Source organism: Falco rusticolus, chromosome 2 (genome assembly GCF_015220075.1).
Source record: "Falco rusticolus isolate bFalRus1 chromosome 2, bFalRus1.pri, whole genome shotgun sequence".
NCBI classification, from domain to species: Eukaryota; Metazoa; Chordata; class Aves; order Falconiformes; family Falconidae; genus Falco; species Falco rusticolus.
In genome coordinates, this window is record NC_051188.1 from 8,519,243 (window position 1) to 8,545,919 (window position 26,677).

Genomic DNA, 26,677 nt, shown 5'->3' on the forward strand with positions numbered 1-26,677 from the left:
CACGCTCTAGCCAACTGATATTTCAGTCAAGCTTTCTTACCAAATAGAAAGAAGGACAAACCAGAGCACAAACACAAAAGTCTCTTCTCTGCAGTCACTCTTAGGTATTTTTAATCCAACCGGCAAGGCAGCACTACTATGTTCATATTTGCAGATATAGGGGCTATAGCACTGACTGACAGCAAGTATCTCTGCACAGTAAGTGGGCAATTGCAGCTGGGTGGGTTGATGTACTGGCTGGCTGTCACATGGGACATGTCTACACCATGCTGCTAAACAGCAAAGGCAAGACTCCTGTCCTGACAGCAGCGTTACACATGCCGCACAGAACCACCACATCAACAGATGCTGAAATGCTCCCTGACGCACTCGTCCCTCTCAAAACTTGGTTCATCAGCTGTGACTGAATGGTCCTCAGCATTTCAGCCCCTGTTTCCTACATCCCTCCACCCACAGCCAGCTGGGCGGTCAGACATGGAGAAGATACGCTTCCCAATGGACGGGTAGGTGTTGTCATTAGACACTGGGCATGATGCCTCCTACCTCAAGGATGAACTGTGAGCTGATGACACACGCACCACCCACTCCCTTCCATATATGCAGGAACACACACATGCTCATAAAGCCGGCTGGACACGCAGAAAGAGGGAAGATCAAACATACCCCCTTCAGCTGTGAAGAAAAGATCCTACAACACACAGACAGGCAGCAGCCTATTAATCAGGCACAGGCTGCAGCTCCCTGCCAGTCCTTATCAGTATCACCTGCTGCTTTGGGAAAGGCAGAAAAAGCTGCTTAGGAGCTTGGGCTTTCCAAAGACTATTATTTTTTTCCTTAACAGTTGTTCTCAATTTCCTTCATATGGTAACTTCTGATAGTCATGGAGATTCTAACATACTTCTTTTTTTCCAGAAAGGAACTCAATGCAGTGCAAGAGGTGCCCATACAGCACTGAGGTTGTGGTTCTGCTCTTCCCAAACTCCCTGGTACCTCAGAGACCCTCTAGCCCAGCTAGTAAGTAAGAATGGAAATGCAAACTTGCTCTGTGCCACCATTAAAAAGACAATGCTTATACACGTATATGCCTGGCCATCTCACTTCACAGACTTAAAATGCCAGCAGGGAAGCTCCTATTTTTAACAAAGCGATAGACAGGCAGTCTGGGGACTCAGACATCACCGTGTGGAGTAACATGCCATTTCCATTGAGATGATTTCCTTCACAATGGTGAAATCTAAAAACTTCCTTTACGAAATGTAAACAAACCGAAGTTTAGATTCTGCCTGTGCTGAACGAGGCTCATAAATGCATGATGGAGGCCAGATACAGCCCACAGGGCATATGTTTGACACCTCTGGCCTATATGGACAGGAAATGGTTATAAATAGTCTCATTTCAGTTCTCTGAAGACAAATATTTTTGACACAGAGCGCTCAAGCACAAAGAGCCATTTGTAGACCACCCAGGAGACTTGCATTTAAATGACCTTTCTTTGCTTGGGCGATCAATTATACTAATGTTTATTTCACGAGTTGCAACATTTGCTCTTAAATGGAAGCAGCCCAGAGGAGCCATGTATATAATCCCACTTACTTGTTGGTAACTGCCTGCATAAACTCATCAATCAGTTCGTCGTACTGTTTCCCACGAACCCTCTTGTGTTTCAGTCCAATATAGAGTGGATCACTCAGGAGAGCCTAGGACACAAAGCAATTCTGTTGACATCTTCTCTTCCATGGATGGACAGAGATTTATGTCCCAGCCTACCCAAAAAGTTTGTCTGTTGTGGTCATGCTATTTTTACTTACTATGCAGTGACGGCTGGGTCACACAGCGCTTCCTGAGCAGCAAGTGTTTGCGTAAGAAGTTACGGGCTATCTTTTTGTGTAAATAAAGTCAGAGGGATGTAATGCTTCTTGACTGCCGTAGGAAATAGAGCTCTGTGTCTAGAACAGCTCTACCAAAGGCTCTCTGCCAAGGTGCCTCGCTGCTAGTGCATAAGACTGACCCTGTGTGGGGAGTCTTTACTGTTCATTCAGTTCTTAATTTTCCACTGACATTACCAGGAAGCCTGTTGACTGTAGACAGTGCTTTGAGCAATGAAGATCGCCTGAAGCAACTTGAAATGACATGTGTCATTTAGGTCTTTATGCGACATCCCAGCGTTGACCAGAACCAGTGATCAGATGCCAAAATGTTCCCAAGACCTGCACCTATTTAGCACTCACCTTGGTTATCTGCAGGTGTCAAGGCAAGGTATTTTCACACGACAGGTTAGTTTATTTTTTGGCTCCCACTACGAATATATAAACAGGCTGTTCCTCCAACCCGTCCAGCAGGTGTTAAGTCAGGACCCCTAAGCCACCTAAAAAGGACTGGTTCAGCATGGAAACAGCACATATTTTGAGGAAAATTTCAGGACAAACTGTGGCAGGAGACAGGTGACACCTCTGTGAGTCACTGCAAAACAACAATACTTCCCGTCCGATTTCAGGAACTGAATCATCCATGTGAGAAGGGGATGAGCCATCTCAAACCTATTGTCCTGCAGCCATATGGGCCCTATGTATTGGCAGGTATGCTAAAATCAGATTTGTTTTTACAGCCACAGCTGTTTTCTCTTAGAATTAAAGATGAAAGTATCCGAGTATGATACATTAACTCTTCAGGGCCATGAAACAGAAAGCAGACTCATTTGCATTACTTCACTGATTGCTCCTCTAGCACGGTGTGCTCCGGGGCTGGTTCACAGAGTATAAAATTCTTCTGCAGGCAAGTTGAGAAATGCCAAGCTCTGAAAAAACATCAATTTGCTGAAAGAGTATACAAAGTATTATGGACTGTTAAAAGACAAGGTGGGAACTGATGCTAAAACTATGGTATGACTGCTGTATTTACTCCATTCTACCTGAGGTTCCTGTGTTAACACCACAGTTACCCTAGGCTCACCACATACTAACAGGCAGAGACAAACAGGATGAATGCCTGGAAGAGGTGTCTTATTTCTGCACTGATAAACACGTTTATTCATGGGGCGGGATGCTTGATAAATGGGTTTACTTGTGGGGCAGGGTGCTCCTGTGATGTGCTTAGGGTTCAGTTAGGCTGGGTTTATGCACATGAGAACCCCATTAAATAAATAAACACATTCTTTATATTGTGAGGAAATATATTGTTCATATTGCTGGAAAACAGCAACTTCTGTATCTTAATCCCAGATGTGGAAATTGCCTCCACAAAGAAGTTCCTGGACACATAAGTTACATTTGATCCTGCGCAGTATCAAAGCGCCCAAGACTGACTCTGGGAGTCCCTTTTCTTGACACAATTTAACCCTTGGAGATACCTAAAAATCATTGGGGCCACTCTGGATTTTAGTGTCCCCTGGATGCTGAGATAGAAACAGGTAGTCATGCATGGTCAGAAGCTTCCCATGGGAAGGGAAGCACTTTCACCCAGGTCCCTCTGGAGGGAAACTCCAGCTGGGGGGCTCAGAACATGCTCTGGGGGGCTCCTCCAGCATGCAGGAGAAGGAGGAGATGAAGGAGCCAAAGTCAAGTGCAACGCTGTATTGACTGGAAACTAGAAGCGAGAGACAGAGACTTAATTCCAGCTTTAGCCTCAGAGGGTCCAAACTCAGAGTTCCCACTTTTCAGGAAAGACCATGGATCAGGCTGAGATGAGCACACCCTGTCTTCCACAAGTCCATGACAGGCCACTGTGCTAAAGGGATAAAGTAATCCTGGGACCAAAGACCAAAGAAGTAATGGAGAATCTTATCCCAGATGTCATCTAGGGCCACAGATTTTGCTTTCTTTCATTCCTTTCAAGTGTCTAGTGTGACACACTTGGGACTGGAGTGAAAGAGGTGCAGAAAATCTAGCTTTCCAGTGAGCATTGGCATGTCTCAAAATGTCGGCACTCATTTATCTTCATAGACAAACTCAAAGCTCTTATACCCCAGATTTATTGTTTCTCTCAAAAAACCATGTGTTTGGTTTACTTGGGGTCAAGTGAGGCTCAAGTACATTTCACAAAAATGGACAAACCCAGGCGATCACAAATAACTATAGGATATTCGTTTAAAAATGACATCCTCGCAGATGTCTGTTCTGGCATTGCTAAAATGTTGCACTTCGGCCTTTCTGAGCCAGAGTCATAAGGCAAAAATCTACAAACAGATGGAGTCTTCTTGTCTGGTTATCATGTGCAGTGAAGTGTGCAATCTGACAAAACACTGAAATTAATCATTCCCAAACCACCCACCAGGGATTCTCAATTTTCTGGAATATAGTCACCTCTACGCAGACACGAGTATCTGCCAGTTTTCTCACAACTACCAGAGGAAGAATAAATCCGGGATTTCCTGTACAAAACCTTTCAGCTCACCTTGCCGTGCTGAAAGGTGGTGCTGACCCTTCAGCTCCAACTGGCACTGCTCTGAGTCTTCTCACCAGGGGACCACGAGGCTATTTAGTGTTTATTTCAGTTCCCCATAAAAGCAAGAGTTTCTTGAGCATCAAAGAGGAATGAAACCTCCCCACTTCCCTGCAGTGCTGGTCTAGCCATCTTCTTATCTTGGATGGCTCTGACTTTGTCTCCACGTTTAGGGAACTGGCCTCACTTAAGCATTGATCTCAATTCTTTTTCTCCCCTCCCCCCCCCCCCCCCCCCCCCCCCCCCCCCGTTAGATTTATGAAAAACTGTCTTACCTCATTGTCTGTGCCAACGTCCAGCAGGACAGGGAGACACTGTTGTGGGTGAACTCCACCACAAGCTGTGTACAAAGCAAGCTTCCCGACTGGGATACCCATGCCGTAACTTCCTAGATCTCCTAAGCCGAGAATCCTCTCTCCATCTGTCACCACGATAGCCTAGGAGGATCAAATGAGACTGTTCTATGGTGTGGCCAAGGCTTTAGAAGCAAAACTAGCTCCACTCTCTTCACGCCGATGCCATTTTGCAGTTGCATCGTGCAACGGATATTTGCTCCTTCTACATGACATGACGTTAATTGGCCGTTCATTTTTGGGGGCAGAGATAATGTGTTTGATGGGTAGCTGCTCGCAGTGTGGGAGAGCAGCAGCTCTGTTTGCCAACACTTCACTTGTAGCGGAGCCCAACCAGCATGGCTTTTTGTGCATCTTGAGTTGTATAACAAGCATCACAAAAGGGATCTGGCTTTGATTTTTCCTCTCTTTTTCTGGAAAAAGAGCGCTGTACAAAAGTGTTTGTGCTTATGAACTGCATCTGTGGAATTAACAAGCTCATGTCTTCATACTGTTGTAGAGTAGCTTGTGGAGTAGCCAACACTGGATAATCAAACCAAAACTCATTATCACTGGGTCCCTTTGCCTCTGGTTCCCCTGACTGCAAGGCGGGCAGGCAGAAGCCAGCAGCATGGACTGTGGCGGGGCTCCCATGCCAGGTATTAAATATTTGACCTTTTTTCCCACCCAGTTGGGAGTTAAACAATTGCCATTTAACTTGTGCAACTGGCCTTTGGCATTTCGGCAATACTGTGATGTGCTACCTCACCAAAATCTCCGATCCATAATTTTAGGGTTTTCTTGTTATTGTATCATTTCTTTGTGACAAGAAGGGAAATAAAAGCCTGCTTAATGTTGTCCAAATTAGAAGCCTAAAGTTGAGCTGTTCGGCCCTCACTGTACATCACTGATCCCTTAGGAGGCAAATGACCGAGCAGATCTGACTAAACTTCCCAATTTTTAGGTTAACTACTCTGTTCGTTTTGTCCCCAGGGTCAGGCACTCTTTCGGGCAGTCCTGAAATCCAGTAAGAACAGGAATATACTGGAATCCAGTCCCACTGCGGGAGAAAAGCTGTAAATACAATAATAAACTTCAACTTTCAGCGCTGTCCCAGCACTTCAGAGAACAAAGCGCTCACATCAAATGGTTTATCAGACTGCGGGGGACTCAAGTTTAGCTTGGATTTCAAAGGAGAACACTGCAAAAAAGTCCTTTATTTTCTGATCTGCAAAGTTAAGGCTAAACTTAGGACATACACATGCATGTGCTTTAGTGAGAAAATAAGAGAATGGGAGATTAGAAGCTATCTCAACAGATATACTTCCTTGGGGAGGGGCTAGATAATAAAGATGCATTCATTTATTGCTGTGATGGAGAAGCATTTAATTGTTTAGGAACGGAATAAACCTCTTGCTGTACTTTTCTATTTCAGGAAGAACTGTACTCATTTGGTGCAGTGTCCTTTCTTACTCAACATAAACTATATACACATCCCAAGCCTATTTTCTCCCTCAACGTAAACCACTGTTTCAGGAATAAGCCTGAGGAGAAACTACAGAAACAGAAGACACATGCACCTATTCCACCTTTTACATCTGCTTTGCCCTCCTGCAAAAAATCCCGAAACCTCTGGCAGTCTGAGGCACGATACGTTCCAGGGTTGTATTGCACATAATAATAGTGACAACTAATATGTAATAGGGAATATTTTGAAATGGTCCTCCTATATGTAGAATATGTGTTGTTGTGCTGTTGCCACTTTCTTGTCACTAGGAGACAAGAATTCCTAAAAGTGATCCTTCAATGAAAAATCTATTACAAATAAAAGGACTATACACCTATCCTTAGGCTAGAGGCTGGATGATCCCTGACACGGGAAATTCAGTCATGGCAGTGATACACTTACCCATCTCCATTCTTTAACATTTTCCTATTTGCTTTTCCTTCTGAGTCAATGTGAAATGTTAGCAATGGGAAAGTCTCTTTTTGTGTGGGCTCCATCTGTTTCTGGGTGTGAGCTCACTTCTTTACTACACCCAGAGGATGCAGTTGGAACTGGAAGGCAGTAATGGGAACAGGGAAAGCAGCAAGCACATGCACTGCTACAGGTTTATCCTTAAATGGATGCAAATTACATGAAAAGGAGTTAAAATCCTAACTATGTGAAGAATATTAAAAAAAAAATCTCTAATGAATCAAAAATATTTCTCTGGAGCACAGATCCGCTTTCATCTAAACAAATAAATGTTCTCAGGCAAGATCTCAATAGCACTCAGATATCCATCAGAGACAGAAAATTTCTTCAGCCTTAGATGTGCTGCATCCTGTAGGTACCAGAGCTCCTCAAGGCAACAAAGAAAAATCAGAAGAACAGAAAATACAGCACAGGAGACATTCATTGCTGTCTGTATCAGTGATGGGAAACTGGATTCACATTTGTTTGTGGCTCTTTGGATTTGAAAAACACCAGAAAAAAAAAGTGCACAGTTCCAGTGGGTACCTGATATACAAGCACATTAAAGGAATGTTTTCAATCGCTCATATTCATGTGATCAGAACTCAACAAATAGGACATTAATCTCTGGCTGAGCAGGACAGAGCCTTCTAACTGAACCACTGGTTTAACAATTAGGAACCTATTTTCTACTTCCAGCTGTGCTACAAATTTTCTGGATGACTCTAGTCGAGTCTTTGGCTAAAGGTTAGGTGTGCAGTTTAAGCCAATCATCTAACCAGCTTCTAAACTTCTTTGATAGCTGATGGGGAGAGACAGAAACCTCCAGAGTGTACCTCCTCCCTCCAGCAGCTGTTTTGGGAAGGGATGAAAGGGGTATTTCTCTTTGAAGATGCTCATCTCCCTCTTTATTGATCACTGCAGAGGTACTCACAAGCTGAGGTTAGGCACCGAGTCTTCTTCAGGCAGCTGACGTTAACTGAGATGACTCTGGACCATAGGCTGTATCCAGTTAGCCAATGTAGGTAGCTAGCCCAGTTTTGCAATGGGTCCAGCTGTGATCCAGAGCCGATCTCCAAGCTGCCGAGACAATGCAGAGAGGCAAGTGCCACTGTTGGCATTCCCAGTTTTCTGCATCAGCTGCTGAGGTCAGCTTTTACAGGATGAACTGATACTCTGCCTTGAATGCACCAACAGAAAACGCTACGTGGAAGGATGAGTTTGAACAGTCCTGTGTGGCAGTAACCCTGATGGGGATTCAAGATGCTGAGTGCACTTCTATGGTAAGCATCCTATGGAAGGAGGGAGGGAGGGAGTAGCAGCAGCAAGCATGGCAGCACACTTGTCTTGGAATAGAAAATACAGTTTCTGGATTATCCTCACTTTGAGATGGTCTGAACTCACAGCTGCCAGGATGAAACCCTACCACAATGCTATCCTGTATGATTCTCTGCATCCCTCTTGCTTTAGCTCAGCCATTGTGCAGAAAAGAATACAAGACTGAGCAACCAAAGAGAAAATTAGCAAGGGGAGGTATTGATGAGGGCTATCACCATTTTATCCAATGGTTCTTCATGGCAGGATTCATTAGTCACCCTGGAAGGGACACAAAACCCTCACACTCCCACATGAGTATGTTCAGAAATGGCTTCTTCTTGCTTGTTCTGCTTCTGGCACTATGATTCTTTTAGAGCAGCCCAGCTTCAACAAGAGGGGTGGAGGTGGGGCACACTGAGCTTGGCTGAGGCTTTGCAAAGCTAAGCAGAGCACTCTTCCAGCCCCTCCTGGCAGAGATCCAGGTCTATGTATGACCCAGATTTCCCATTTCTATAGTAAATGCTGTTGCCACGAAGCTTTAACAAGCCACAAAGCAAAATATGGACAGCATCTCCAGGTATTTCTTCACTGTCTTTAACAGGACTCACTCGTGTTGGCATTCAGCCTTTTCAAAAAAACAGTGGGTCCCTCCAGGGACTTAGGTGCAGCCCAGGTGCCTCCCTACTTATCTCAAAATCTCAAGTGTTCCAGTGCCTACCAGTTCAGGCACGGAGAAGTCTGTGTACAAAGACACAGGGAACCCTGCAGTCCAAAATAGTGATACTGATGAAATCAGCTGCTTTTGTAGTCTGGCAAAACTGGAAAGCAGATAATCTGAATTTCTTCCATGGACCACTGCCCTTCCTATGGTCTGTTTTGGGTGCCAGAGGGGGCTGTTTCAACAACAGTCTCTAATTTTTCTGTGCCAGTTTCCCCATCTGCACAAACGTATCTATTAGCCATAATGAGTTCTGCTCACAGTCTTGAGTCAGAAACAAATGGAAATATTGAGATCTTTGGACAGAGCAAGGACTAAATATCTGGTTTGCATCTGTTCTCCATGGCTCCAAAGACAAGGTTATAGAAATATGATTACTTTTTCTGGAATCATGTTAAATTCCTTCCCCCGCCCCCTTAGAAATAGAGAATGCTTGTGAGGTTTTCTCAGTCGCCAAACCTTTGTTCCTGGAAGAAACAGCTGACCGATAGGGGACCAAAGCTCTGTCAATAGCCAGGGAAATTCCTAGGCACATATACTTTCAGACTGATGGAAGGAGGTGACTGGCAAGACCTGTCTTCAGTGTTGACTTTATTTCATGCCAGGGACTTGCCCAGCCCTGAGCTCTAGCAAAAAACACTTCACAAGATCACTTTTTGGGTGGGGCATCAGTAATATTTTCAGCTGCTGGATATCAAACATTATTTGCAGAGTTGCCAGTGTTCTGGATGTTGCATGACTCATTGCATTTGGGAAGACTCCTTCCCACAAGCAAGTTGGTTACAGAGCTATCTTAAACAGCTTTTTACATCTAACAAGTTACAAGTTAGCCACACACTTCTTCAACACGTCTTCCTTCTTCACTAGGATCTTTATTTTGTACATATTTATTATCACACATGCTCTTTTTTATTGACCAAGGTCCTGCTACCTTTGAAAAAGTTGTTCTTGACCACACAGAACATGATAGAGTCTCTGAAGTCCAACCTGGACTGGAAACTGAAGCTGAACTGAAGTCCAGGCTGGTAACTCCCTGAGGAAGGGAATAATTCTTTGCTTGTCCTTTAAAATATGCAATTCTATAAATAATGCAAAGCAGCTCCATTCAATGTCCCATCTTGCACCCAGCTCCCTGTAATTTCCCGGTCCACAGAAGACATGCCACAAACCTTAATATTTTCTTCAGGCCAGGAGTTTAGCATCGTTGCGATATGGCCTTTGTCATGGATGGTGATAAACAACCCCCTACAAAAGGAAAAAAAAAGAAGAAAAATAAGCCTTGTAATAAAACTAATAACTCCAAGATAAAATAAAACAGGTACAACTTGAAAACGCAGGGAAATGAGCTGCTGACCACAAACCCAGGTGATTCACTGACATGGAAATGAGACCTTAAGGGACTGCTAATAAGTTAAATTTGCATTTCAAAAGCCCAAGGCTCAAGATCATTAATGGCAACTTCACTCCACAGCCACTGGCGTTGCACATTTCACCCTTGCGAAACACCTTTGCTTTGGGCTGCAGAAGAGCTTTCTAGTTAAAATAATTTTGACACAGGCAGGGGAGGTGTTTCTTTCCCAGGGAGCCTGTTGTTGCCAGCTGTTGGAACAGTGAAAGCACGATACTTCTCACCCAGCTACCAGTGTCAATGACGTGGATGGCTACTGCAGAGCTAGATATTTTGGGTCCCCTCTCTAGCCAACAGGGCTCCAACGGGATCTGACTGGATCAGTATTTGCCATGGCATTTGCTTTGACCAAGCCAAACCTGCCCTCGCAACACCATTTCCCCCCCAAATATCTGACACTTACATTCACCAAATGAAACCCACCAAAAATTATGAGAAGTGAAACAGAAAATTAACTGTTTGGGTGAAACCTCAATATGAAGTATTTACTCTGACAAGAGTATACCTGATTGCATGAAGGTTCATCACTTCTTAATACAAATGTCTTCAAGGTTTAAACAAAAATGCCTTCTCTTTAATAAAATTAGGAACTGGAAGACAGCATTCTTGAAACGTGTTTTAGATTTGTGGTTTGTTTCTCCTTTTTGCTGTTAATACCAAAAATAGTATCCTTAGTAGGGATTCTTCCAATACCCAAAGTAGTAGCATTCACATTGACTGATCACGGCTCAGATATTATGGGTTGATTTTTTTTATATTTTAGCTCCTTTTAGGCAGCACTAACCCCGAAGAAGCAACCTCCTCCATTATCTGTCTCCGGGGAAACTGCTTACAGTGCTCACAGTGCTCTCTAATCAGCACAAATCAGGGGCTCTAACTTGAGGACTCCTCTTGGCAGGAGGTGGCACACATTCTCCTTGCCTTGTTATCTGCTCACAAAAGCTGGAGTTGTGCCGGTGATTAGTATCAGCTGGAACAACGGAGAAATGCATTTTTGCTGCTTACTATTGCTCAGCCCCAGTAAGTTCAGATCTGGTCACGGTTTGGGGTGAAATATTAGGTAGAAAAAGCTTGAAAACAACCTCCATTGTAAGTCCATATGAGTGATGAATAATCAGAGATAATTGGGCTACTCTCTCTGGCAAGGACTTCTCTCACACGACTCTTCTAGGGGGCAGATATCTTCCCACAGTCAGCTGTGGGATTCCTAATGAAAAAGCCCTTTACTTTGAAAAGAAGAAAAACAAAAGTGCTGACTTCAACACTGATCAAGTCACAATCACACAGGAAGATCAGAAACGCATAAAAAGGAAAGTAAAGGTTCATTTATCCAGCATAACTCTTGAAAACTGTGCCCAGTGTCCAACAAACTAATCACACACACATGGCCTGTCTCAAAGGCAGTATTCACAGATGTCAATCTTCATAAAAAAGGGGGACTGTGCTGCTGCTATCTAGGTTTAGGAAGCAGCTACTAACTGTGAGTTAAAAGCACAAATTAGTAAATCATTTACTTCAAGTTACAATATGCATTTAGAAAGAATGCTACTGTTTTAATGTAACATTTTCCATAAAAAATTCCTGTTACTTAAGTGTCTAGCTGTGCCTCATCTCATCAGTGCTGAAGGGAGTCCACCAGCTATTTCACCTATGAAAGACACCCAGTGCTCACAGCAGAAGCTGAAGCCCAGCTGTCTACCCACCACCACCAGTCCTGGGGCTTGATGAATTGCAAACTGTTTCACACAAAACGGAGAGGGCAGATACCCACTGCCTCTGAGGAGCTCCTGACTCTGACTGTTGTCTCCGGAGGGCAGTGGGCTGGTTTCCAATCCCTGCTCCAGATCTTGCAGTAGAGAGAGTTCATCCTGGGTCTTCCAAAATCTGATGACTGCTCTCACTATGCTCCTTGGGAGAAGGGCTCTCACAGCTGTCATCACGGTATGTTTTGCCTGAGGAAGGACTGGCTTGGCTTAGATAGCCGGATTGGTGACTGAGAACCAAGCATGGAGAGGCACCCTGCTCAGAATTTTTGTTCCCTTCCTTAATATTATGTTTATTTGATGTTAATCAGGCCTTCCCATTGAGTACGCTGGCTTCTCTGGATCCTTCTCTGAAAACAAAATGGCCACGACACGCATTCGCTCCCTTCAGGCTACACCACTGACCACATCCCTAGTCCTAGCCGCTTACCTCCGCTGTCAGCTGCCGCGTGCATGGAGCTATTCAGGTGAACAATTTCTCCTTACCTTACTCCAGGCAAAATCAGATTGCTTGATTTAGACTCACAGTTAACACACTAATGGCACTACCTGCTTTGGAAGGGAAACCAAACCTGGGGAAAGGGACCTCTCTTACTGACACAACCCCACTGGGGAGCGGGCACATACCTAAGCAAGCCTCATATTTCCTAACGCTGAATCCAAGAGCCAAGGGGCCAGTTTCAATAAAACATAAAGGTTTCCAATGCCATTAAGGCACCCAGCAGGGGCCCATTCCTGCACCTGGTCGAGGCCCTGTGGGCTCCGTTAGGTGTCCAAGCATTCAGAAGGGGATCCTGGCAGCGGTGAGCTGCAAGTCCCTTCGCAGACCGAGCATGCAACAACCACCTCTGACAGGCACTTCAGCAAATTCACTGTTTTTAACAGGATGCAAAGGGAAAGAGACACACATCAGGCTTCAGAGTCAGGGGTCACAGGTAAGTTCTCATTTTTAATGATCCCTCCCTCCTGCTGACAACAGTCACCCACAGAGATGAGGTGGCCAACTTGTTGAAACGAGATGCCCAAAACTGGCAGAGGGTTATTAGTCTCTCCTAAAATCCCTTCTGCAAGGAAGGCAGAAGGAACAGACAAGCTCCACAAACTGAACTCAGCAAAAGGTTTGCTGATGACTGAATGGGGAAGAGCAGCAGCCAGGTTTCTCTCAGGGGCACACAGATTATAGGAGAGGTAACGGGAGCAAAAGCTTATTTATGCCTTTGAGAACCCAGGGACAGGCTGGTCTACGTGGACGAGTACTAAATAAGAAACATCCAAGTGGCAATAAAATGAATTAACTCGATTTTTCTGAGGAAAAGATGCAGCCTAAGCATTCTGAAGAAGGAATGCAACCTAAGTAACAGATTCTGCCTCTGTCATCATACCTGCTTCATCTCTCTTGGGATTACAGGTGATAAATTGCTTCAGAGAAACAAAAACCCAATGAGGCAATTTCCCTTTAATCTCCTTGGGACTCAATAAAAATGATTCGATTAAAATAAAACGCTAAAAAGACAAGTCATTTTGATCAAGTCACGTAACATGGGCACTTTTGGGGGCAAACACACAGCCTGGTTTTCCAGACCAGAAAACTCACCTGTGCCCAGGAATCTGCCATTCTACATGGGTTTAATCATTGTATATCCCCCCCTGCTCCCCGAGAAGCAGCTACGCACACAATGAGCTGGAAGCCAAGCACAAAGCGTAGGGGCAAAACCACAAGAAGTACAGTTTAGTAAAAATTAACTGCCCCAGCAATTTAAAGCCATAACGTACACAGTGTACCACTATTTCTGGCCAAATGGTAACCTTCAGAGAGCTGTTACCTTTGTGGGGGTAATTCAGAGTGGGGAGTGTTCAGCCACACCATCCCAGACCTTTCCTCATCCCCAAGCCAGGGACAGTATCTATTCCGTTCTGGTTTTGTCCTGGCCGAGTTCACGGAAGCACTCCCGGAATTATAAAGCTACACAGCGTACCGTGTGAGCCACGGGAAGATTCCTGCTGTGATGCTCAGTTCTGGTTAGGTCTTGGCCATCCTGATGGCATTTTGACCCACAAAGAAGACAATCCCAGAACTGCAAGGCTCGTTTTAGAATTCAGGGTCAAGGGAGACAGGACATATTTTTGATGGCCAGAGGAAGCAGTGCCACATACTGGTGGTGCGTTTGAGAGTAACATTCATTTCTTTTAGACATTTGGGAAGGAATAAGTTTTAACATGTCTCAGGTATGAGGAAACAAAAATATTCTTTAATGTTTTTATTCAATATGCGGCTACTTCTTCAAAAAGGCAAAGTAGTAGTCCCCTTTCTGATCTTCCTGGTCAGCGGTGCTGCCTTCTGAGCTATTTCCCATTAGAAGAAACAGTGTATGGTGGAGCCAGCAGTGCTATCTCTAAAGCACTATTATTTATTTACAGAGAATGTGCAAAGCTTTATTTCCCCAAAACACAGAGGGGAGTGAAAAGATTACGCAACTTCTTTCCTCACAGCTCCAAATCTCTCCTCACTTCCCTTCTACCCCAGAGTCTCCCTCCCTCTCCCTAATAGCTTTTCATTGGCAATTACCAGCGCTTCTGTGGCTGTTTTGTTGTTGTCTTGCCCCACTTTTCTAGCCTACTGCTGCCTCTGACACGCAATCAAACGGAAATCCAATGCAATCTAATGCAATCAATGCCTTTGCTTTATCAAGCTCCATGTAAAAACCTCTTTGGCCAGTGCCGTGCTCCTCTTACAGTCTTGTCCTGTGCTGTGGTTTCGGGTAGCACTCCTACGACTTCAGTTACTTGTTTACATCTATACAATTACTGGCTTCTACACTTACCATATATGAATAACAGTCAGCAATTATATCCACAAGCTTCACCACACTGAGCAAAAGCCACAGAAGAGCAGAACAGGGGATGCTGCTGGATCACTGATACGTATACTAGCATGGAGCAAAAGGACACCACTTTGCTTCATGTGAATTTCCCTTACTAGCTAAGATAGGACCGTATTTGTATATTTATGTTTCTGTGGAGGAAAAAGGACACCACTAGAAGGATCTCAAAAGCTCCTAAGTTGACAGGAGTTGAAAAACACAAAACCAGCCACTCAACTATTGCAGCTTCATCCTTCTTTTCCTCCCTCACTCCTCCAAAACGACTACTCTAAAGAAAAAGATACTTGTTCAGTAAGGGTGGAATGTGGTTGCACTGCACTATCCAATACTTACAGATACTGCAGTGGTCAGGTTCCTCAGGGTTTGGTATATAGCATGAAGAACACAAAAACCCTCAGCTGCAAGTTCTACATTCTTCCCGCACAGCAATCAGTCCATCAGTCTTGTTTATTTGATCTCAGAAAAGAAACATCAGAAGTGTCTTCTTTAATGGGCTACCAGTCTTTGCCTTACATCATTACTTGTTCCTGACTGATGAAGGGAAGCAGATTAAAATAGTAGCTAAGTCCCTGATTCTCTAGATACTCAAACCCTGCTTGTCAGCCAACACGAGAAAGGGTGCTGGCAAGGAGTCTGGTTCCTTCTCTGTGTGCTGCCGTACCAGTGTGCAATGAATTGCAAGACTAAACCTGAATATGGCAACAAAACTCAGGCTTTTGTTTCATTTTCTTTCCACTTACTGACTTCTAGTTTGTGTGCTAGGAGGGGAACTTGCCCTGCAAGCGAGGACAGGATAAAGACTATGAGGTGAGATAGCATCAAGAAAATGAGCATACTCATATATGTGTATCAGACAGGCAGGTATCATGATTCAGTGTCTTCATCCAGATAGGAAAGGCTCATTCTCAGAACAAAAAGTTCAGGATAAAGGTTAAGCATCTCCACTCACAACCTGAAGGTGACGAAATCCTGCCCACGTAAAAGTCCTTGAGTATTTTGACTTAGTAGGGCCTGGACTTCCTTCAGAAGGGGTAGGAAGTCCATGGGAAGCCATTGCTTAGAAAAGCAACAAACAAAAGAGGTGAGTCAGATCTTTGCTAACATCCAAGCCTGCACCAGGCTGTGGTTGAACAACCGTGAAAAAGTTGTGAGACGGTGGTCAGAAACCTACACTGAGATCCGAGGCTGCGCAGGAACAGGCTCTGACAGGCACAGCACAAGCTGACCTTCCGCAGCGAGCACAGCCATCGCCTTACATAAAGGCATGATGCTCTTAGAAAGCTTTGAGCAAGACCCTCTCAGAGTAACACTGAAGTTCACCTGGCAAAATTATCGTTACACTCAAGAAAGTAAAGGACAGGTTGGTTTGTCACTGTGGAAGGATGCTGACCGCTGCTGCATGCTGCTCTGTGCTCTTCGGAGTTTGGCTGAATTATGCTCCAAGCCCAGATGACTGGGAGGTATTTTGGCTGTCCAAGGCTGCAAAGGGGACACACGCGAGGGAGGGATCAGCTGATGGCCTTGGCTTTTGTTGCATGCTAACCACAGAAAACTGTCACAGCTGTGCCAGAAGAGCAGATTGGAGGACACGTTCTAGATTAAAGGCCAGTCTGTGCTAGAGATGCAGTAAATGTGGTTACAGTAAAGCCCTACATTTGGTTTCATTTATTTACACTTTCAAGACTCTTACACAAAATTGACAGGTTGAGCAATAGGAGCCCCTAGAGACGTTTCCACCAGCTGCACCCCTATTGTTGATTTCCTTGGTTCAGGTCTCTGCCAGAACAGGACAAGAGGCTTCAGAACAAAAAAATAAACTTTGAAATTGCTTAGGTTTTTTTTTTTTGTTTTGGTTTTTTTTGTTTGTTTGTTTGTTTTTTTTAGAAAGCTTGAGATTATAAATGCCTGTGGGCTACAGGCTAGCATGCACTGATTTGTCTACAGTACAATTAATCATCAAATTGGACAAAATCTCTGTAGTGATTCATCAGCTTTTTTTGCAGATTTTTTAACAATAAAAGCCATGAACTTTTTGTTGTCTTAGATAATTTTCTTTGTAAATTGTAGGATGCTGAACAGTACCCTGAGGACACTGATGAAAAAATAACAGAAACCAAGCACAATCAACTATTAATGAACTGATATATTGTACAGAGATTTATAAGGCAATATCCTATAATTTAAGTATGCTAAGAGATTTAATTTCAAGTAATCTTCAAGGTGAATGATTGCATTAATATTATAAATGACCTTAAAGTTGTCGTCATTTATTTTAGGCAGGAGAACCAAAAGTCAGTGTGGGAGCCAGAAGATGCAGGCTCCAAGGTACAATAATGAAAGATTCACTATCCACACCAACCCCCCAAACCCACGCAGGGAAATCTCCATGATCCTAAGGGACAGCAAGCAGCTAAGCTGTAGGAAACTGCCAAAGATCAGGAACAGAGAGATTTGAACGAGGACATATGAGTGATTTCTCCGAAAGGCAGAGCAGTGCACGCAGTCTTCAGTGCAAGCTGCAGCCCCCCCAGTTCTCTGGCACAGTTCAACCCCTGCCGCAGCAGGAGGGTCCAGCTCAGAGCCTAAAGCAAAGATTTTGGATCCATCTCCTAGTCTGCCACGTTATTAACACCCAGCACTATTTTTAGCACATTGTTTCCACCCCCCTCCCCCCCAAAAAAGGAGCTTATACAATCACTCTGTGTCCTCTCTTACCTGCTAGCTCATTTCAAGCAAATTTATCAGAGAGGCAAAGGTCTCAAAGATGTTTGCTCCTACATGCTTTTATGGAAATCAGTGTTGAGATAAAGGGAAAAGATAATGGGGTTCATGTCCCCACCACTCTGGGGAGAGGAACGCAGATCTTCCTCTTACAGTTATTCTGACAGTTGGCCAAAAAGGCAGTTTGCAGCTAGACACAATATGTGCTGACTCACAGCCAGCTCCACTAGCCCAGCCCCAGCAAAACCTTAGAGCCTTCCTGGGCTGCAGGACTAAGCAAAAGGCAGAGAAAAGGAGGAAAAATCTGACTGTAGAGGAAACCAAATGAAAAAAGGGAATGGTTATGGGGCAGGATCAAAACTGCACAGATAGGAAACTAGAGGGGACAGCACACAGAGCTTTCAAAGCTGTGCCCGCTGCTCCCTGAAGAAAAGGCGAGGGAAGGGGAGAAGCACAAGCTGGTGTGGGTGGCTATGGTATAGCACAGGTGGATATGGAGAAGGCACGAAAGGGATGCAGAAGGGAACAGAAGGTATCACAAATGTGAAGCGGTAGGGGATAGTGGACAGAAACCAAGAGGAATCCTGAATTCATTGGTTCTGCTAGTCAGGAAACACCCTAAAGAATAAACAAAAAAATAAAAACAAAAGAATAAAAAACCCACCACCTTTCTTTCTCTGCAGAGGCGAGTCGATGGAGAAAGAGCAGCTCAGTAACTACTGGTATTGGTCATTATGCAGCAATGTGAAAATGCAGAGAGTTGACATCAGGTCCACAATGAATCTCTGCTATCCACAGTCTAGGATTAAGGGAGGAGGTAAACAGACCCACGTTGCTCTTGGCTTGTCATGAGCCGCTTGTCCCTACTGGATTCTCAGGACTGGATCCTCCGGTTTAACTGCAGAACTGTCACGTCATAGTATACTTCAGTGCTTAAATCTTGCTTGTCCTTGAAAGCTTTGGAAACCAATTTTTTGCAGTGTCCTTTTCAAGCAGTGGTGTTTCAATAGTGGTGTTTAAGAGGACATCTGGGAAGGTGTATGTAAGGATGGAAGCCCTGGAGCCAAGGGCTTGTTGAGAGTCAGGCAGGTCTGCAGCACGGGGTCTGACTTGCTTACCCTCAGCACCCACAGCTCCCCTCCTGCTGGTGTGCAGGAGGCAGAGGGAGAAACCAGCTCATAACTACTCTGCCACCCACGTGTAAATTTACAGATGCGCAAGGGTAAAGATCAGGCTTTGAGGTGAGACATAAGATCCCACCACCCAGGGCTTCCACCAGCCAGCACGTGTGGGCATTTCCCAAATTCAGTATCCTTTGCTGCATTTAAGCTCATCACACTCAACCTCTGTTCAAAAACAATTTTAAATGTAGGAAAATCTGACTCAACCCTGACTTTTCTCTGCCTTTTTAGAGGCTCAGTCCTACACCTGCCTGTGTGTTGGATCCTGGCAGTGTCTCAGTAATTGGAAGATTACAGCATTGCAAAGAGAAACACGCAGAGATGGGCAATCAGTGCTGCTGCTCAGTGGTGTTGACCAAGGAGCCCTTATCTGTTTTCACTGCTAAGCAAATTATGTATTCTGTTTTACTTGTTAGTACAGAGATTAAGGTGGGATCAAAAATCCCTGGGAAGTTAAATTAAGTCCTACCCTGATTATATTTCCTTCCTGCACTGTGCAAATTCTTCCAAGACCCATACCTTCACTTTTAAATTGCACTGCAGGGAGCCCCAAGAATAAGCACAGAATTAGGATGAAGTTTGACAATGAAAAGAAACAGAATATTAACCATACCAGAGCAATCAGCTTTCAGAGAAATTAAATCTAACCTGGCATACTTTGTCTTAGTGAATTTACCTAATAAAAAATTTTAACTTTTTGCCATAAATTGCAGCATATGCAGAAAATATCAGCAGCTTTTGCAGCAGATCTTCCATAAGCATGTATTGAAGATATTGAGCTTGCCTTGTCAAAATGTTTGAATGGTGTATCTGCACACAGAGTTCTCCAGAAACAAAACCCAAGGAAAGTAAGAATTATGGTACCAAAGCACAGAAGCCCTCACTTTATGCAGACCTGTTGGGGAAGTCTTTGGCAAATGCAGAACAGCTCTTTATGCTGCCTGTTGATTCCTCTCCTCTTTCAGAAATGGATACCCTGTTATTAGAGGATAAAAGTGCCACCTTGCTAGCTCTGACACAGCTGTAACACAGCAACATGAGACTGTAACTCTCACAGTTATCTTGCAGTGGCATATAGAAGTCAATATAAATTATATAATAACACCATATCGTTTATTAATATAAATAGCCCATAAAATAAAGTTAAAAAGAGGATTGCTCCTTATAAAAAATGTCCTGAGGTCACAACGTGTAGTCCATGGGAGGCTGTCCCATAGCCCAATGGACATTGCTGTCCAAGGTTTTCATGACAGCCAGCGTTATTCCCCCTCCAGTTTGCATCCTGGTATTCATTATTCCAAATAATTCTCTTCCCTCCTCCCTGTCTCTGGCATTTTTTGTTTAAGGTGGGGTTGTTCCTTGTGGTAGCAGCATAGATTTACAGCAGATTAAAGGCAAACACTTCCTCTTGAATTTCCTTCACCAGGTCAACCTCTTTCTTTTGGCCAACCCCACCTCTTCCTTTGAGCTTTTCCTGGTAAATCAGGGAATTTCAACAGGCTTAAATCTAAATCATCTCTGACAGCAGGGGAAAGCTTGGCCTTCACAAATACGAGACCTTGCTGTTAACTTCAGTGGGCATGAGATTCTACCTCGTGCCCATGGAAGTTTCTCTTGGTTGTCAGAACCACTGCACATACATTTTGCTCAGGAAAAGTAAGGGGAGACAGAGAGAAGACTGGAGAAATGGAAAGAGGTGCACTTCTTGTCTTTCTAATGAAAAAATGGGTCTAAGACCTTTTTAACTCCCACTGCGGTATAACAACTGTGGTACAGCCTTCCAGCACCAACCATGTCCATCCTATTCTCCAAGCCTCCATGGTACCTCAGATCACAGCTGATACACAGCTCTTCTCTCTGTACGGCCAGAAGCCACTCTGTGCTCCTCTCCCCATCTTGAAAGCCACTTAACTGAAGGGGGAACAGAGCAGGGAGAAGGATGGGGGTACAGCATGCTGAAAAGATTGACCTGGAAAAAGCGGGGTCAGCACAGAGGGAGCAGTGGGAACCCTTGAAGTACTCTGGCACCTCTCCGCAGAGGTTTCCAGACAGGCTGAGCTGTTCTCATCAGCCCTGGGCTCCCTCTGCACTAACTGCTTCCTCTTCATCTACTCCAGCCATGGTCTTCTCCTCATTCCATAACCTTGTCCCATCCAAAGGACTGCCTCCCACTTATACCTCTTGCCAACCTCTTCAGGGCTTCCTGACGACAAGTCTCCATGGTCCTTTCCACAGATCCCCCGCTCAGTCTGTTACAAGACCAGTCTGCTTGTGGTGATGTTACCCAAACACACGTCAATAAACACATCCATTATCCCGTACACTGACTTCAGCTCCTTCTGGAAGAAGGCTGAACCAGGCTGGTGGCAACAAGAGAAGTTATGACAACCAGTGTTTTTACAAGAAGTAGATTGCCTAAAGGGGTTTCAAAGTACCATTTTCAGGACAATAATCCAAAACCTAGTCTTCCCACTCACTTTTGTTCTCCACTGTTTTATAGAAGAGGGAGTGCAAATAATTCTGTAGTTGGGGACAAATCTATGGGATTTGCACCTTTGTTCTAATTTCCATTTGGTTTGGGTTTACAGGTAACTTTCTCTCCTGCTGCTCAGACTGTGCAACACCATTAAAAAAACAGTGCCTCAGTAGAGCCAGATCTGTTGACAAGACAATTCTGTAGACTGACTGATGGTTCATTTGCTCATTTTTTGTCAGACGCACAGATCATTATTCTGTCAGACTTAATTTTCGCACCATCTGCATCCTGTTAGCTTTCATTCTGCAGGTTCAGCTTCAACCCAATATGTTTTGCATTGTTCTACAATCAGTCCTTAAGGATATTTATGCCTCTAGAAAAGAAAAGTAAATTTAGCATGTTTTTTTCTGTCCCCATAGCTTTCCTCCAATGGTGACGCACCAACCTGTTCAAGTCCAGCTCTCAGGGGATGCCAAAAGCTTTCAAATACCAGTACGCTTATGAATTACCCAGTGTCTTGAAAGACTGTGGTCTTATGGCACTGTAAAAAACTAACACTCACTGTCACAGAAGAAATAAACCCCTGATTCCATGACCAGAGATAAGTTCCCTCTCTGCTTTCTCTTTGTGAAAAAAATGTAAAGTCTCTTTCCAAGGATAGTGTCACAATTAAAAGAGATCCTCCAGCTTAAAAAATACATTTTAAATAGCACATTTAAATATGCACATTTCTTCATAGAGGACTTTTTATCTTCACTCTAAAGCAAAAAGGACTCTCAACCACAGTCTGAAAGTTTTTAGGGCTGGTAGCAGCATTGCCTAAGGTAACAGTGACTCTTTCTGTTAATGGAATCAAAGAACAAAGAATCCTCCTTCCTTCCCTCTTTTAGCACCTCAAAAAGTTGTAAGCTCTGCTCTTGCATTTAATTTCTTCCTCCTACCAAATTTCTGATGAGGATAAAGGGTCTCTGGGCTTTGAAAAGCAAACAATTCCAAGGCCCCTGTTCCTTAGTACCTAGGCTAACCTGTCCTTTGCTTGAAGCTACAATTATTTTATCACTGCTGCTGAACACAAGCAAACTTGCTTGCCCCATGCCTTGAGCAGCTTGTTCCTGCTTCTGCACATCCCTTTCATCACATCAGCACAACTCCTGTTGCAGCTGGCAGTGAACTGGCTCTCATCTGGACTACCACTAGTCTGGCCCAGAAAAGACTTGGATCTACCTAGATTTATTCCTGACGCAGATCATTGCACAGCTGCGTGGACATCTGTGGAGGTGCAGGGGTGGCGGAAGGGAGAAGTGAATAACCAGGGATGGATTGCAGGAGACAAACTGCAATGCTGGCATGTGCAGCCATAGGATCTGAAACTGTAAAACTCTGCAAGAAATCTCCCTTAAGTCTGGCTCGCCCTTGACCATCTGAAATTACACCTAGAAGCGAAACAAGTCTTATCACCTTAGGACACTATTTCCAGCCATTTCCCTTGGCCTTGACCGTGTACCTACATCTGGGTCCCCTCCCAAGTAGGAGAACTTGTGAAGCCAAACACAGCAGCAGATTTTTGTAACAAAACTACCACCACAAGACCCTGAGATAGAAAATGAGGAGGAACATAACCTGAGAAGCCCCCAGAAAGTAAGCATGTTTGTCTACCCTAGTCTCATACTCCTCCTGTTACTGGCCACTGCTGCAGACAGGATCCATGGCTAGGAAGACTTCTCTTTGGACATGGTTGCTCTTCTCTTGTGCTTAATTAACCTGGTCTGATCACAGAGAAGACATTTTGACAGGGTCCTTAATCATAATTGTGACAGAGGTGCTATTGCATGGGACTTCAACCTGTACTTACAAATTATACAATAATTCATATTTTTATGTTAAAAATTCAAAATATAAAATTATATATATAAATAAAAAATATATATATAAATAAATAAAAATTATAAATATATATATAAATATAATCTTCAGGCTAGTACTTCGGCCTGAAGATTTTAATGCTTATTGCATGACTTTGAATAAATAAATATTAGTAAATCAGCAGGGAGCTGCTTGGAAAACAAGATAGGAAAAATGTGATTCAGCATAGACACCTTCCAGCAAAAACTTCACAGCTCTTAGGTGACAGTGCCAGAATGTCATTTATAATAATTTGATGGTTTCACCTCTCACCCAGTCATTCTAAAACCCTGAGTCTTCATCACACAGGGAAAATCTGAGGCCACAGAAAAAAGAAAAAAAAAAAAGCCTGCTTGAACAATATAAAGTGATTCTGCAGAAGTCTGGGGAAGGCAGAGACAGGAACCTGCAGGGGCACCAGGAGCTCTGCCTGGCACGCCAGAAGAAGTGGGAAGATTATGGGTATCATAGATAAGTATGCCAAGAGTTGGATGCTTGCAAGTAGTTTTTTCCTAGTAGCATTTTTCTACTGGTAAACAGAGAAAGCCTGTGATTTTAGACTGCTGGCCAGGTAGCTTTTTGAAAGGAAAGAACATCAGGTGTCTGATCCCATTTGGAGCAGATACATCAGCTGACAGAGAGGATTCTGGAGCCCTAACCTGGAAGGAGAACTCCGGACATCAGCCCCGTAAAAGTGCAGATAAAAGGTCCACCCTTAAGAGTCTGTATAGAGAGATCAGGGAAGGTAAAAGAGGCATTGAGCCCTGCAATTATGACAGCAGTATCTGGCAAACAAAATCTGCAGCCATGCGAACACTGAGAAATGTATCCTGATGAGAGAAGCCCTGCTGGATCTCACAGGACTATTTTCAGATGCTCTTGTACAAGAGTTGCTTTGCAAGCAAGTTACTTGTGCTTTAATCTTTCTGGGCTCAACCTTCAAATATAAAGCCAGCACTAATGGGGCTGAAAGATCTCAACACAGCAAACAAGTCTACTGTGTCCAAAGGTCACTAATTGCTGCTGCTGTGGCCGCAGAAAAACTACAATATTCTGTAGACTTCCCTCATTACCATAAGCTGTGCTATATGTTCACGTCCATCCATGTTGGAGCACCATGTGGTGTTTTCAAACTGAGACATCTCATCTCTCCTACCTGATCGACGGCATTAAATGTGACAGTTTGGATGAAAAGGTAATTGCTACAGCAAACACTCAAACCAGCTCCCTGTCACCCAAAGTCAGGCTGAGAGGTGCAGCACTGCAGAGGACTGATTTAGAAAGACTTTGATTCACTGGAGAGATGAACCAAGACCAACAGGACCGAGTTCACAGCAGGACATGTAGTGTGGAGAAATGCTAAGCACAATTCTAGAGTGGCTCCTATTTGGTGGGGTAATTGTGTCAAAGAGAAGATTCACAGGGAAAAGGTGATAAAATGAGTTACAGTGACCAGACCACTCAGATAATGCCCAAAGAGGTGAGGGCACGCTGGGATGTGTTAGCAAAAGATAAAATTTAACTGCTCCAGTCTCCGCAACACCACCAGTCCTCCACGGCAAAGCGGTGCTCACTCTTCTGTGGGTGCCTTTCAGGAGAGATGTAGCCAAACAGGAGACACCAGAGTGGGACAACCTGGACAGAACAGCGTGAACTACTGGCAAGAAAACCACCAGGCTGAACATGATCCCAGTCTTCTACTGTGAAGAGGCCATTGTAGAGAGGATGACATTGGCAAAGAACATTTAGGTTATATACTAGGGGGAAAACACTTTCTACTTATTATGAGAGTTACGTACTGGAATGGGCTACGTAGGGCAGCTTTATTGCAGACTTAAAATAAGACATAATCAGCTAATGAACAGGATTATATGATAAGGCTTCCTGTGACAGCTGAGCAAAACTGAGTGGCTTGGACAGCCTCTCCAGTTCTAGGTGCTATGTTCTCCCTAAAACCAGCGAAATACATTTACGTGGGTGTCATTTTGTTTAAAAAATCTTCCAATACAAATAAAATTAGGTTTTAAGAATCAGTTTTCCAGACTGCTAGCGCAGCTTAGGAAAACGAAAATGGGAAGAGCTAGAAATTCAGACTTAGATCTTAATTCCTGAGCTCCCCAAACCTGCAGATCTCAATGATTTTAGCAGAAAGTGTTGGCATCCTACCCTAAACTAAGTGTCTTGCAGGCCAGCTCCTGATGTACATAATATGTTCCAGGAGAGAAAATACATACTGCAAGACAATAAGAGTCAGACTGACATAAAAAGCACACATGAATGCTTCTCATTTTAATCTCATCACTTTACATGATATAATAGCTCTTTTCTTCTTGCAAGAAAAACACTTCTGCTAGAACAACCTTGATTAAAACCAAATCTGAGGCTAGGCTGAGATTCACTCTACATCTTCAGGGAAACAAACTCCCTGCCATAGGAAATTCAGTGTACTAAGGGCATGATAGTTTGCCCTTCCCTGCGGAAGACATGGGCTAGAATCCAGAACAGCTTGAAGCCCCCGTTCAGCAGCAAAACTGTCAGACTACAAGAACAGATGTTCTTACCACATTGGTAAAATACTGTGGGTTTAAAACACGAGAAAGAAGGGAGTTACAGGAAGGGGAATTCTCCCACAGCAACAACTGCAGAAACAGTCCAGCATATGGAAAGATACCCCTGCTTTCCTGAGGATAACACACGAGGGTAGGTAAATAAAAGAAGCAGAGCTCCCAGATATTGTTTTAACTTCTTGCAAGGTAAAGGCAGACTGAAGGCAAAGACACAGTGGCTGTAGAGCAGGAATTGCTGATGTGAATTTTGATTAGCTGAGAACCAGCAGCGTGCTCTTCCCTGCCCGACAGTGCTCACAGCTCCCTCAGGAGACAGAGTCTGGATTCTTTTCTGTCTGCTTTTACTCCTACCCAGAAGGAGTAAGTGTCCTTCCCCTGCACAAAGAACAATTCCTTCTCTGGTTTCCTCATATACACTGAGGAGGAGGAAGAGTGGGTATGACCAAGGCTTGACCAGATGAATGACACCACAGCCCAGCAGATCCAGAAGCTGGGTATCAGGGGGAACAGATCATAATTACCTGGGATAGACACAAGCCAAAAAGCAATCCCAAGGAGCAGCTCACATGAAGGAATACAGTGGCTTTACCAGAAATTTTGATGACAAGCAGGATGCAAGCTCGTCTGCCAAGATAACCTTATGCATAATATGTTATTCATTATCAGTGTACACGGCCCTTACATCTTCAAGGTCTGCCTCAGGGTCCCCTGCGACCTTCAGTTAGTTAGTAGAACTTGCCTCAGTTTCCCCACCTACCTCACTACTCTCAGCTGAAACTACAGCTAAACCTCATGCTCGTGAAATGCTTTTAAAATGGTATTATTCCATTCCTTTACTTTGCACATTTCTACAGCAAAATCAAAAATGTTTATCTGCTTACTGGCACATTGCAAAGAAAAAAAAAACCAAAAAAGCTTGCAAAGAAAACTGAACCTTACCAGTGAATTTTCAGGCTAGGACTAAAATGTATTTCAGAATGCTAATGAGGGCTTTATCTAAAAGTTAATCAGTAAAA

At 43.9% G+C, this 26,677-nt stretch overlaps 1 protein-coding gene across 1 annotated transcript in view; it reads right to left on the reverse strand.

Moving 5' to 3' along the window:
- ME3 (malic enzyme 3) overlaps window positions 1-26,677 on the reverse strand; it is a 136,029-nt gene that overhangs the window by 32,545 nt on the left and 76,807 nt on the right. The window contains exons 4-6 of the mRNA XM_037378101.1: window positions 9,931-10,006; window positions 4,713-4,874; window positions 1,594-1,697 (exon numbers count right to left, since the gene is read on the reverse strand). Coding sequence (XP_037233998.1) covers window positions 1,594-1,697; window positions 4,713-4,874; window positions 9,931-10,006 — 342 coding nt within the window. The remainder of the gene's footprint in view (window positions 1-1,593; window positions 1,698-4,712; window positions 4,875-9,930; window positions 10,007-26,677) is intronic.